Here is a 13,472-nt window from a genome sequence, read left to right on the forward strand (position 1 = left end):
CAGAGTATTCAGCCGGAAGGGAGTTAATTCCAAAGTTTCGTTTAGATCGATAGACGAGCAAAGGGTGACATTCTTACCTGGGATGTTCATTGGAGTTCGACATTCTTCCAAGAGCGCGCGATAAAGACCGAATGAAAGTTATAATGTCACTCGCTCGTGTGATGAGACGGTGATATAGATAGGCTCCTATAGGGCTCACACCCATAAATATTTCCCCATAGGGATGTGTGTTAAAAATCAAATTTCAAAAAATTCTGTAAAATAGCTGGGAGAAATGAGGTGTTTCAGCTTCACTAACCTGGATAAGTGAGATATATCCTCTCATCCATCAAATTTTCAGGGTGGATTCTTCAGTTCAAACTCTGTCCAGGGGTCCGCAAAGCCAGACTACGAGTTCTTGTCACTCAAAAAATCACCCATTTTCCGTACACGTACCCAATGAAATATAGTCCCCTCAAATTCCACCAGAAAAGCTTTCATCTTCCAACCAAAATGCAATTTGTAGAGGAATTCATACTCAATATCTACAGCTATTCAGCTTTTTGCCAAACTACATCATTGATTTTTAATTATTTTTTTTTCTTCATTTATTTTGGTATCTTTGGTACGAATTTGTGAAGGGGTCTGGGACAGTCCATTGTATTTACGGGTGTGAGCCCTATAACGTAGTGCGCAATGAAATATCCATCCGCGTATACAGTATTCATATAACAGCAATATATTTATATCACACTGCAAGATGCGGGAGTGAGAGAGGTGTCAGACTCTCTCGAGTCAAAGTCTTCATTAAAAAACTATATGCTCCTATCATATTGTACTGTATTTTTTTTTTTTCGTTTTTTTCGTCGGAATTTGCCTGCGCATATTTCAATGAAGTAGGCCTATTCTCAGTCGGCGGGTTTCCCAACGTGAAAGAATTGGGAAATTTCAGTTTGTCTGTTCGTATTTATTTCCGAATCATAGAAAAAACACATACAAAATAGGTAAAGTATCAAAATAATGTATACTAGAATAAGATACGGAGAATAGCCCAATTTCAGTGATATGTTATACAATGTCACTGTTCTTCCTTCAATTGGCCCTTCGATAAGTTCAGTTTAACTATAAAAGAGTGTATACTTCTGACCTAGCAGAAAACAAAAACAAAAACAACAAATTAAGCCAATAGCGGAATTTTTCAACACTGAGCTCTTTCGTGGTCATGGTCGACAACGTCGAACGCTTTTCGCAGATCAACAAGGAAAACAAGGTGATTAAAATGTATTTTGGTGAATTACCAACTCCTTGCCCACTGCGGATACCATTGACAGAGGCGGATCCACGAATTCCGTAAAGGGGAGGCGCCTTTACAAAATAGTAAAGGGGGAGGGGCGCACGCAGCCCCCCCCCCATTGTTTTCTTTTTATTTCTTCGTTGTAACAAATTATAGAGGGGGCGGGTGCCCAGTGAGCCCCCCCCCCCCCTGCAATGACTTTTTTTTTCGAAGGAGAACATTTTGATAAAAATTTCACTCTTGTGTTTGTAAAATTATTAACTTTTTATTTTTCAGACTAGTAATCATCTAGTAACGGTCCAGGTTTCCCTTTAGAAACTATCTTTTCTCCAGCTGACAAATTAAAGGGCATACAATGCTGTATTTGAGTCTTTCTCGTGCAGACAGTGTCCACTCAACCCAGAATGCTGAAAATCAATAGAATAATAATTAAGTAGTGTCTTGGCATTTATATGCCTTTAATTGGAAAGGAGGATTCTTAGTAATGAGGAGACATTGTTGAGTTGATGTGAACTGTGTGAGTGCCTTTATTCAACTGGTTCTTCCAGTGTGTCCTTTGCACATGGGGCATAATCATGTTACATCCAGCTACAGCTGGCAGGTTAGTCTTTGCTCAGACTCATCATTGCAAAGACTTTACAAACATACATGTATATCAACACAAGTAGTAGGCAGGTTATTATAATAGGCCCTACACTCTATGTATTATACAATTTTGTACATTGTTTATAGGCTTACTTAGATATCACGAGAATCGATACCTTTTCACGGTAATAAAATTATGATGATTTTAGAACAACAAAAAAAAAAAACATCAACAACAACCAGCTAGTCTTCGTCACAGTCACCGTCTTGTCATAGATGTGTCACAAACACATTTATTCAAACTTACCTGATGATGTCATCGTCCTTATCTTAATTTTCCGATTGATGTCAAAACGTCTTTTCTTGGACGAATTCTAAAACCAAAACTAAAAATTTCGTTGTGGCTACTGGCACGCGTCCGCCATAACAATCGCATGGTTCTCCCAATGTAAGTGTACACTATAGTACGTAATTGCGAGACAATGTGAGATGACAGCATCTCATTGGCATAATTTGAAATGACATGTTGTTGTCACAAAATGTGTTGGGCGACTAATTTCATTGAACTAGGTTTCATTTGGACCTACGGCTGGGTTAAGCAAGTCACTTTCTCAAGTACTTGGACGGACGGACGTACGAACGAACGAACGAACGAACGGACAAACTAAAAAACATAATGCCTCCGGCGACACCGACTTTGTTGCGGAGGCATAAAAGATGTCATTTGTATAATGGTATAATGATATGATACAATGTATTGTCTAGGGATAGTAAACTACTTATGGCCTATGCAATCAATATAGTGATGACTAACAAGCTGTCTTCTTCTCAGGGGGCTATCTCACATTGGGTGTACAGTTCTTCTTCTTCTTCTTCTGATTAAGTCTGCCTCCTTCAATAGACTGAAGATTCTTGCAGACTGGTGCTATTTACATTATAATACAATTTATTTACAGATATTTACAAGCACATAGAAAATTTGACGAAAAAACTAGCCACTGTGATCAACCGTTAGACGGTTTCGAAATGATCCCACAGATGGCGCTGAAACAATTTCTGACGACAGGGAATTCCAGTTCCTTACAGTTCTTGGGAAGAACGAAGGCGATGCGATTCAGTTCTCGAATATGGTACCTGATAGGAGTGTGGTTGCGAGGCTCTCGTTAACTGAGTAGCCTGTTTGATAATATAATAGTCCTGTGCTGAAAGAGGAGTGAGATTATTGTGTATTTTGTACATCATAATTAGCCTGTCATTTTCTCTGCGCTGTTCCAGAGTGGTCCAATTAAGTTCTTGTGGCATTTTGGTGACACTCGAGGTGTTATGGTGTTATGTTATCAGTTGTGCTGATTTAATTCATTTGCGGAAAAATCATGGTCATACAGTATGCGATTATTTGTGGTCGCTTTATCTACGTTGCAAATTTGAAACAAATCATAATGACATCATAACAAACTTCAAAGCAAAGGATGTAGACATTTACAGCAGTAGTCATACGATCTGTGTACGTAGCACAGAAGAGTTCTGTGGTACGGTAGGCCTACTCAGTGCTGCTACATGCGCACATGCTCTTTGAATCACGCCCTCTACGCCGACGGGTGATGGAAGAAGCGCTCGGCTATGAGCATACATGTGAGAGTACAACTGTAACGAGTAACGTTACCTTTACCCACCAGTTGTTGATAAATCACAAGGATATCAATCATGAAGTGAGTTCGGCATCTATGTAGATACTGAGATTTTGTACTTTGTGGATTTTATTTCGGATAAGGGTGAGAATCAGAAAGACTGATTGCGGGTCTCGATTGACAGATATATAACTTAGTCCCATGTATAGTCATCTGTGTTAGCTGTGTATTCTACTATGTCACCGACCGGCGACCGGACTTACTCAGTCAGTAGTCACTATCCTAGACTACACCATGCTATTACCGGACACGCACATTTTTGCGTATTAATGACATTCTGTACGCGCGAGACTTCGTAGATTAGCCTCACAGAACTTTTTGTGGACCGAAATTGCAAAAAAAAAAAACGCAAAACGCGACATAAAAATATAAAAACACGAAGAAATCCACATTTTTACCTCCAAAGTCTTGAGTTAGTCAAATTTATAGTTCAGAACTTCAGTGACCCGCACCTCGTCATAGTTAAGGCTATCCTGGGTTTTAGGGGTCTATGAAATATTTATGCATGTTTGAATCGTATTTCAAGACTGAAATTGTATGAAATCCCACGTTACATATTAAATACAGCAGGAAAAATGCTGAACCAAAAGTTCACTGATCGATATCAGAAATTTGTAGCTATCATCCTCAGGCTCAAATGCGAATGATGCGGCATAGTTGTGCGCTAAGGGGCCCGCAACTCGTCACCCGCACGTGCAGCTCCCATAGACAAAGCACGTAGTAAACTAGAAGTAGGGTCTAACCAGTTGTCGATTTCTCACAAGGTTTTATTGCGTGAACTGTTTGAAATGTTCAAGACGGACATTTTACCGTAAAATACGAAATTTGAGCCTCATTTGCCGATTTTTTGTTTGTCATCCGCTCGGTGAAAATGTGTAAAAATTTACGGTGATTTGTGGGATAAATTGTGATTGCGGTGCAAGGACTAGTTACGAAAGATGTCGATTATTTCATTGCGAAAATCGTGTCCGGTTTACACTGCGCAAAAAGACAACTTTTTTAGAGGGGTATGTTTGAAGCATATTTTCTAAAACCTGGAGCGAACAATTGACATAAGTTGGCTGAATTCGTAATTACCAGGAGTCTGTGAATGAGTGATGTTATTTTTAGCCGAAATTTCATCCTCTGACTGAGTACGGAATTCAAAGCCACGAAAAAAAGCGTCCGGTAATTGGATCTACCACCCTACAGTTCAAGTTTATTTAGGCCTAACATTAGATCTAGGGCCTAGATCCAGTTCTAATTCTATGTGCAGTTGATGTTTGATGATTGCGATCGTCGATCTACCACAGTATATAAAAGTCATTTTGTTTCTGTTGATACAGGGGTAGTCATTTCCTTTCTTCTGCTTGTGTTTGTAATCATTTAAATTTTCTAGCACCTCAATGTTCTATCGCGTAAAGGGATAACTAAGTTTTAGAGTAGCCAGTTGCAGCTCTCACTCAGCTCGCTCTAACTTGTATGTGTTGACCCCTTTTATCATGTCTTTAAGTTAAACTCTTATTAAACCATTTTATTACTTGGGTGTAGAGACAGGAAGCAAAGCTTATTTGTCCCTCGTTACAGTTCTGTCCCATCTCAGGTAGGGTTCATACTTACTTGTAATATTTCTCCAGTATCTTTCTAGGGAAGACTTGAATAAGCCAGTTCGTAATTAGCTCATGTACATATTTGTACAAATGACCTTTCTTTTTTCTCAGTTGTTTAGGCACTTCACTCGTTTTCAAAGCGGCATAATGCATTTAATAAGCTTGCCCGACGTAACAATTTATGGAATTCATGTTCACACAAAGAATGAGCTTGCGTTTAGAGCAAGTGATCAGAATACTCCATCAGTTGACAATTTAGCAGGCATCCATTTTATTGTTTTGTATTGAATGCAGTAACAGCCTATTTCCTTTTATATTGCGAAATACCATTCTTGCTGTCAGGTCGATGTGCTGGCAAGCACCATTTAGATAAGGATCAAATGAATAATCATCGCATCACAGATGCTTATCTCAGTGAATTTACAAACCAAAATGCCTGTTGGTACAAATGACCTTTTGGAATTACGAACTGGTCTATTGGTTTATGGTGGTAGCGTTGACGACTTCCTTAGCCTAGGTACTGTAAAAGTGGAAATTTTCGCGGTGTTGAAATTTTTGTGAATTTTGTGCAACTAGAAACTAGCGCGAAAAATAAAAGCATGCAAATATTTTTGCTTGCCATGTATATGTTCCTGTACTTGATGTCTTGATTCCGCGGAATTAAAAACATGCGAAAAACTTATTACCCGGCAGAGCGTGAAAAATTAGTCATGCGAAAATGTCCACTTTTACAGTAGTGCATTCCAACTGTTTACATTTCTTATTGAGAAAGCAGACTGCCTCAGACTAGAATGGACACGTTGTTTGACAAGTTTGAGATCATGACCTCTCACTGTTGAACCACTGGCCAACTGAAAGAATTTAGAGGGATTTACTCTGTTGAAGCCTTTCAGGATTTTGAATATCTGTATCGAGTCGGCCCTCTGCCTTCTGTAAGCCAAAGTGGGAAGGTGTAGCTCTCTGAGTCTTTCTGCGGGGAAATTCTGGATATGTCATTTGTTTCAGTTCAGGAAGAAGCCTTGTTGCCCTATGCTGAACTTTTTCTAGCATGTCCTCATCCCTCTTCAGTGGTGGGTGCCATACTGAGTTGCAGTATTCTAATGTTGGTCTCACAATTGTTTTGTAGAGTGAGAGAAAGCCCTTCTTCTTCAGAGTTGTGAAAGATCTCTTTATCATTCCTACTTTGATGTTGGCTCTCTTAGCAGCATCTGCTGTGTGTTTGCTGAAAGACAAATTCTCTTGAAACAGTACCCCCAAGTCTTTCTCTTAACTTCCACATGTAATTGAAATGGGATTTGTGTCAGTATCCAGTGTATAGTCATACCTGTGATTTTTACTTCCGTAGTGCACTACGTTGCACTTGCTCTCATTGAATGGCATGTATGCAGGTATGGCAGCTGCCATTTGTTAGACCAATTTGTTATGGCATGTATATCCCTCTGTAACAAGTCTGAGTCTGTTTTGGAGTCCACTATCCTGTATAACTTAGTATCATCTACAAATAGCTTCACACTGGAATCAACTGTAGAAGGCAGATCGTTTATGAGGTCTATGTTGAAGAATGTTGGTCCAAGCACACTTCCCCGTGGTACTAGTATGCCACTTGTCACAGAAATAGATCTTGACTCCTTCCCATTGATCATCACTTTTTGGGTCCTGTCTGTAAGGTAGTCATCGATCCAGGCAAGTAAGGCAAATTGTGGAATAATGTGGACATCTTATGGTGGTGTCGAGCAAGTGTCTGTAGATGTCTTGCAGCATGCATGCATCGCAGCATGCATGCATTTGATACTAGTATCATTCATGTACCAGTAAAGTATATATTTGCATAGTGATTTTCATTTCATTTGTGCCATCCATTCATATTCAATTGTTCAGCAAAGGATCATCAATAAATGCTAAATTGTTCGTTGCTCCTAATATTTTGAGTGTGACAACTAAATAGAAGGACTTGTTTATTTTCAACACGTTTCTCATTTATTCCACAGTCCTCTCACTAATGTGAAAAACATTAACAAGCTCAATGAGCTTGAGGCTCAATATGGTGTGTCCAGCTCAGCGTCCTGGCACCAACAGTACAAGGATAGCGCCTATATCTTCATCGGTGGCTTGCCATATGAGTTGACTGAGGGGGATGTTATCTGTGTGTTCTCTCAGTGAGTATAGAGTTTAACCCTGATCAAGCCGGGCTTTTTTTTTGCTATGCTATGTTTATTATGTATTTCCTTGTTGTTCAACTTTTGTTTTTCCTTTGTTTCTTTATTGGAAATTGTCACCACTTCTCTATCATAATAAGCATAAAATTAATCAATGAAAATGATTAATTGTAAAAATAATCAGGTTTTTATGACTTTCATGACAGAGCACTGTTTTCCATAGGAAATGTACACAAAATCACAAAATTTTGCCTGTTTTGGGGCGACATGCCGTTACAAAAATGGGCTTTGAAAAAGTGGCTTTTGAAAAAGTATGCGCGGACCTTGCAAATTTGGTCTCAAAAGTTGCGCGAGACTTGGAACGAAGAAAGTCAAGAAGCCTCGCGACGAGGCCTTGTCGCGTAACAGAATTGTAGCGCAAAACATCAAGGGGGGGGGGGGGCGGATTCTGCCCCCTCCCAGCCCTTTTAGGGTTAAGTCAGCAAGGCATTCCATTTGTGCAACTATATGCATTGAATGTAGGTCCACACGATGCTTCACTTTTTGTATGTCTCTCTCTCCTTTCATTAAAGATCAAGAATCAAGGATGTGTGACAGAATGACAAATATGTCATTGCTGGGGTGACAAGACCTTGTATCTCAAAACTAAATGAACATGACTTTTTTTGATTAATGGTCAGGTAATCAGTTAAGTGATGTCCTGTCCAAATCCTAGCTGTCTGACCCCCAAAATAAAGCCACCACGGCATGCCAGAGAGAGACTACATGTATCCCATTTGATGTAGTGCTTTGGCCGCCATGTTTTTTTTTTTTTTTTTTTTTTTTGCTCTCCTGAATATTTAACATTTTGTGGATACTGGTCTTGTTGCCCAAGGGACCATAGGCTTGCATCTTGGAAGAAGTTGCACAGAAAATGTTTTGCCACATTAATTTTGTCACGAAGTCATGCACATGTTCAATTTGTATTTGCATTATCATTGTCACTTTTGTGTATGATTGGCAGGTTAAAACATTCAAAGAAATTGTGATGTGGTAGTGAGTTGATAGAGCAGAACAAAAGTGCAAATTCATGGTGGTAGTTAAAGTTAAATCATGCTTTGAATTTGGCTATTGGACTAAAACAAACAAAATATGGGCACACCTTTGCTTGTGTGTGTGTCAGCTTACATCCATTTCAGGATAACTGACCGTTCGGGCACATGCTGTATCACTCGCATTAATGCAATTTGTGTAATTCACTGACATGATTTAAATCACCTTCGTGAATTCTGGCCAATGTGTTTACAAACAGGTATGGAGAAATAGTGAACATCAACCTGGTGCGAGATAAAAAGACAGGCAAATCTAAGGGGTACTGCTTCATTGCATATGAAGACCAGCGCAGCACGATACTGGCAGTGGACAATTTCAATGGTATCAAAGTAAGTGAGAAATTGAATGTGACATAATTATATCACCATATGTCTGTTTGATTACAGTGGTAATTGAAATGTGATGAAGAGTTGCATGTGTTGCTGAGACCAAATTGATGTCACAAGTTTTAGATAAATGTATATTCTTTCAAATGTACTCATTGTCTTTAAAATAAACGAAAGAAAAAAAAATGATAGTAAAATGCCCCTTCAAGAATCCACCAGGAGATGTATTGTAAATCAAAGTTGCATGCTTCAGCATGAGCATCACACAATTCGTGAGATACAGTATACTCCTATTAAAATGAATACAGTCAACCTTGCTGAAGTCAACCTCACATAAGTTGAATAATTGCCCAAGTCAAAGGTCTTTTCAAGTTCTCTTTCTATTCTATTGATGTTAATCCCTCTTAGTCAAATTTTCTGTAAGTTGAAGCTATTTCTTCAGTCCAAATAGATTTGACATAGGCGAGGTTGGACTGTACTGTTATAACTAAATTCTTGTTGCAACAAAGTTGAAAATTTAGGTCCCCAAAGTTTCATCTACATGTACTTATCTTTGTTTGTTTGACTCTTCAGCTACAATGAAAGAAAACAGCTGATCCTAAGAACTTTGTAATAACTAGAGACCCCTAAAGTAGTAATTTGATTTAGACAATTCATGGACCTTTCACTGCATATTTGCTACTCTTATACCACCACCTTTTCCATCAATGACAGCTGAAGGGGAGAACACTGAGAGTGGACCATGTGTCAGAGTACCGCAAACCGAAGGATGATGAGGAGCTGGACGAGGCAACGCAAAAGCTTCGGGAGGAGGGATGCGCACCCAAAACACCGCCATCACAGTCAGAAGATGAGGAGGAATTCTTACTTCTGCCACCATCTGGTAAAGGTGAGGAGTGGCTGATTAAAGGGACATTCCAGACGATTTTCGTAATTTCACATCATGTAGTACATTAATCGACAACTATATGTATAGATTTGTGGAATTTATTGTGGTTCTTGAGCAGAGAAACAATACTTTGAAAAACCTTAAACAAATTACAATGAACAAGGATGATGACATAGGAGGTTCACATATTTCAGAAATGTAGGCAGTGTAATGCCAATACAATACCGCTTGCTTGCGAGTTCACCTGTGTATAATCTATGCATGCCTTCTTCTTTTGTTCTGCTTCCTTGAGCCCCAACTCGTGCATTCTTATGGTGACTCTGTCATGTCATCATCCTTGTTCATTGCAATTTGTTCTAAATTTTGAAAGTATTCTCATTTCTCATCCCAGTCACTATAAATTCTGAAACTATGTACACGGTTTCACTACTTCATAGTTATTCAAATGTAAAAATCTGAAAATCATCCAGAGGTCTCCTGTAATTTCTTTGTCCTATGGTTTATGATAACCTGCCAAATGCTGTAATGGAAGAAATGTAGGGAAATGGCTGGGGAGGAGGGAGGAGAGAGTGCTTTTCTTTTCAAATGCCCTTAACCAGAAACTATCTGGTAAATACTTAGTACCTAAGTCAGATTCTGATGTATTATGATACAGAACAGTATGAAATTAAAGGGAAATTAACTCAAGATACCATGAGTGGATTCAGTGAATGCAGAAATATTTGTAGAAGACAAGGCAATGAAGTTTGAAAAAAAAATCAGATGCGTCATTCAAAAGTTATGACTTTTTAGAATTTTTGTTGAATTCATGTGCTTTTATTGCAGGATAAGAAAGCTACAACAGTTTGCAATGTCATGGTAGTTTACCAATATGAAGCAGACACATTGGTAATTCCAAATACATGTATTTCTATTTCTAACTAAATTAAAAGGCCCTTGACTTATCTCCTTCACAAAATGGGGAAAATGATATTACTTTTTAACATTTAACATTTTAAACACAGATCCACAACAACTTTTGTTACACTGCATATTTCCACTTCAGGGCATGATGAAAAGAAGAAGCCAAAGAAAGAGAAGAAAGCCAAGAAGAAGAAGAAGAAGAAAAAGCATCAAAGCAGCGATGGAAGTGATAGTGACGACCCTAGTATACCACCAGTCAGGATCAAGAAGGAAAAGCAAGATCCAGGATACCAAAAATATGAGAAAACAAAAGGTGGGGAGGAGACAGGAAAAGTTGAGGGAGATTATGGAGGCAGAGGGAAGCACACACAGAGCAGAGGTGCAGAGCATAGAGATAGAGGCTTCTCAGGTAGTATTGGTGACAGGATAGATAGAACGAGAGATGGAGAGAAGAACCATTCCAATGGAAGGAGGCAGCAAGAGGATAGTAGCAGGAGCAGAAGTCAAGATCGGGACCGGGAGAGGGACGGGCAGAGACACAGACGGCCCCCCTCAAGGGAGAGGGAACAGGATCGCGGAAGACGCAGAGATGATGATGGACGCAGAGACCGAGAGAGGAGCGAGTCGGGGAAAGACAGTGAGCGTGACGGGAAGAAGGACAGAGCGAGAGACGGACGGGATGAACGTGAGGACAGATACCGACGGGATGACTGCTACAGGGATAGGAGCCGGGAGGAGGAGAGGAGACGGAGAGACAGAGACCGAGAGAGGGACAGAGACAGAGATTATGGGAGGGACAGGTACAGGTGAAAAACCTGACTGTAACAAGCCACAGGTGCCCTTGGTAGAACACTCCTGTTTTGAAGAGCAGAATCACATATCCTATGTGTTCCTTGCATACCCAGCATGTACTGCATGTGGATAGTTCCACCCCCCCCCCCCCTATTTTATGTCAAGTGGTGAGTGACCTAAACAATACAGGCACAATAATGTTGTCAGCTCTTCAGCCGTTGTGGAGGAAACCTTGAAAAGTCGAGGTACAGTGACACCAGCAATGAGATGGTATGTCCAGGTTTCTCAGTTGCAGAAGTGATCTGTATCTGTTAGCAGTGGAAATACTAAGTAATACTTCACACATTCAGGATGTGTAATGTATTGCGGAGATCACCTACAGTGTATTTTTTTTACTACACGGTAGCTAGAAGCCATGGTTGAAGACAATGAAACTTAAGAAGAGCATGCATTTTCTGTCATCAAAGTGTACTTTGGTAGAATTCAAAATTTGTTGCTATCCCATCTGCTAGTGCTAAAAGCCATCTGAATGTATGAAGAACTGTGATGTTAGGAGAAAGCAGTGGATCTACTGGAGGGGGTATTTATTTTAGAGTTGTAATACTGTTGTCCTGTGAGATTGGGACAGTGCTTTAGTGCAGTGCATATGGTCATTGTGGAATATTGTTTCAACTTTAGATCCCAAAATCATAATCTATAAATAGTATAATTGTATCTTGATATACTTTATCTGTTTGGCTACAACCAATTTTAGATGTAACAAAAGAAAATTTCAGGTCTCAAGGACTTCATCATAACAAGACCCTATACAATGTAGTCAAAAGTATTGCAAGGATAAAGGATCATGACTGTCAGTGGCAATGCTGGAAACAATAGAAGATGACAAGATTTTAAACATTTTTTTTTTTTTTTTTTTGGCAGTCAGCATGCATGATTCATGTGATGAGCACAGTATTTTGTTGTCTTGCAGAAAAAATTATGTGCATTTCATTTTGCACTCCCTTCCGGAACCGACATACTCTAGCAATGCCTGTTTTTGCCACTAAGTTTGTGGAACAAAAAGTTGTTTCTTATCATTGGATGTTAAGAGTAGAACCTCAGGAGGTCACATACAACTGTAAAACAGAGCCTTCTTAGAAGAAGGTGATTTGCAGGTTCCAACCCCTAACATTGCTTTGTTTTTGTACTGGTATTTAATTAGAAACCATGATACATTATAACAAGGTAATTGTTATGGTTTTTAGCTCCTTTGTGAGACTAGGTTCCCGTGTCTGCAGAACTGATGAGATTTGAAGCTTGCTGGCTCAGAGATTACAATGTAGATAGATGGAAAAAGTCAGGGTGAAGAATGTGATTCCACTAGCCCAATGGATCACACAAGTTTAACTACAGTGACCTCCCGTTATAACGAACACGGTTATAACTAAATTCCGGCTACAACGAAGTAAAAATTCAGACCTCAACATTATCCGGTCTCTGTTTGTTTGTTTGTTTGTTTGTTTGTTTGTTTTTTTTATTTGTTCGGGTATAACAAGATTTCGATATAACGAAAGAAAACTGCTGGTCCCGAGGACTTCGTTATAACGGGAGTCCACTATATTAAAGCAAGTGGATTAAGATAGTGAGGTAAAGTGTATGAAGTGGCACACAATGAAATTGAACAAAATTATGCTACATTTAGGATACACAATGGAGAAAAAGATTTGCTGGAAACATTAACTTGTTCTCTCTGTACTTTTTGCCCGAGTCAATTGAAAAAGCAATGTGAAATAAAATTTTGATTCCATTTCCAATCAGGAAGCGATACCAGAAAAAGCCCGTGATCATGCAATGTACAAGTGACTTTCGATGAACAGCCATTCCAACCTAAATTTGCTCCAGTGTCTCAACAATATTAAAGTACAGTGCACTCCTTTAAAAAAGAAAAAAAAAAAATCTCCTTACAATGAAGTAAAAATACAGGTCTCAAAATCATCATCTGTAGGCCTATATCTTTATATACAGTGACAACATGTAAACTAGACTCGGAATTTGTCAAGACTGACAAATTAGGTGATCCGATTTTTTTTTTTTAATCAATGATTCGAGTCCTGATCGCAATAGGCATGACCATATAGGTTTCATCTGTGTTTAGAGACATTGGCCGTGTGATATTTGGATTCTCATTTACAAAAGAGAG

The 13,472-nt window shown here is 39.1% G+C and overlaps 1 protein-coding gene across 1 annotated transcript; it reads left to right on the top strand.

Moving 5' to 3' along the window:
- The first annotated feature begins 3,466 nt into the window (after positions 1-3,466).
- Positions 3,467-13,187, top strand: LOC140244287 (uncharacterized). The gene is made up of 5 exons (XM_072323934.1): positions 3,467-3,567; positions 7,124-7,291; positions 8,583-8,712; positions 9,424-9,598; positions 10,644-13,187. Exons 1-5 carry the CDS (start codon positions 3,563-3,565, stop codon positions 11,309-11,311), a joined length of 1,146 nt encoding a protein of 381 aa, XP_072180035.1. The 5' UTR covers positions 3,467-3,562; the 3' UTR covers positions 11,312-13,187.
- Positions 13,188-13,472: the final 285 nt, after the last annotated feature.

Source organism: Diadema setosum, chromosome 21 (assembly GCF_964275005.1).
Source record: "Diadema setosum chromosome 21, eeDiaSeto1, whole genome shotgun sequence".
Lineage (NCBI taxonomy): Eukaryota > Metazoa > Echinodermata > Echinoidea > Diadematoida > Diadematidae > Diadema > Diadema setosum.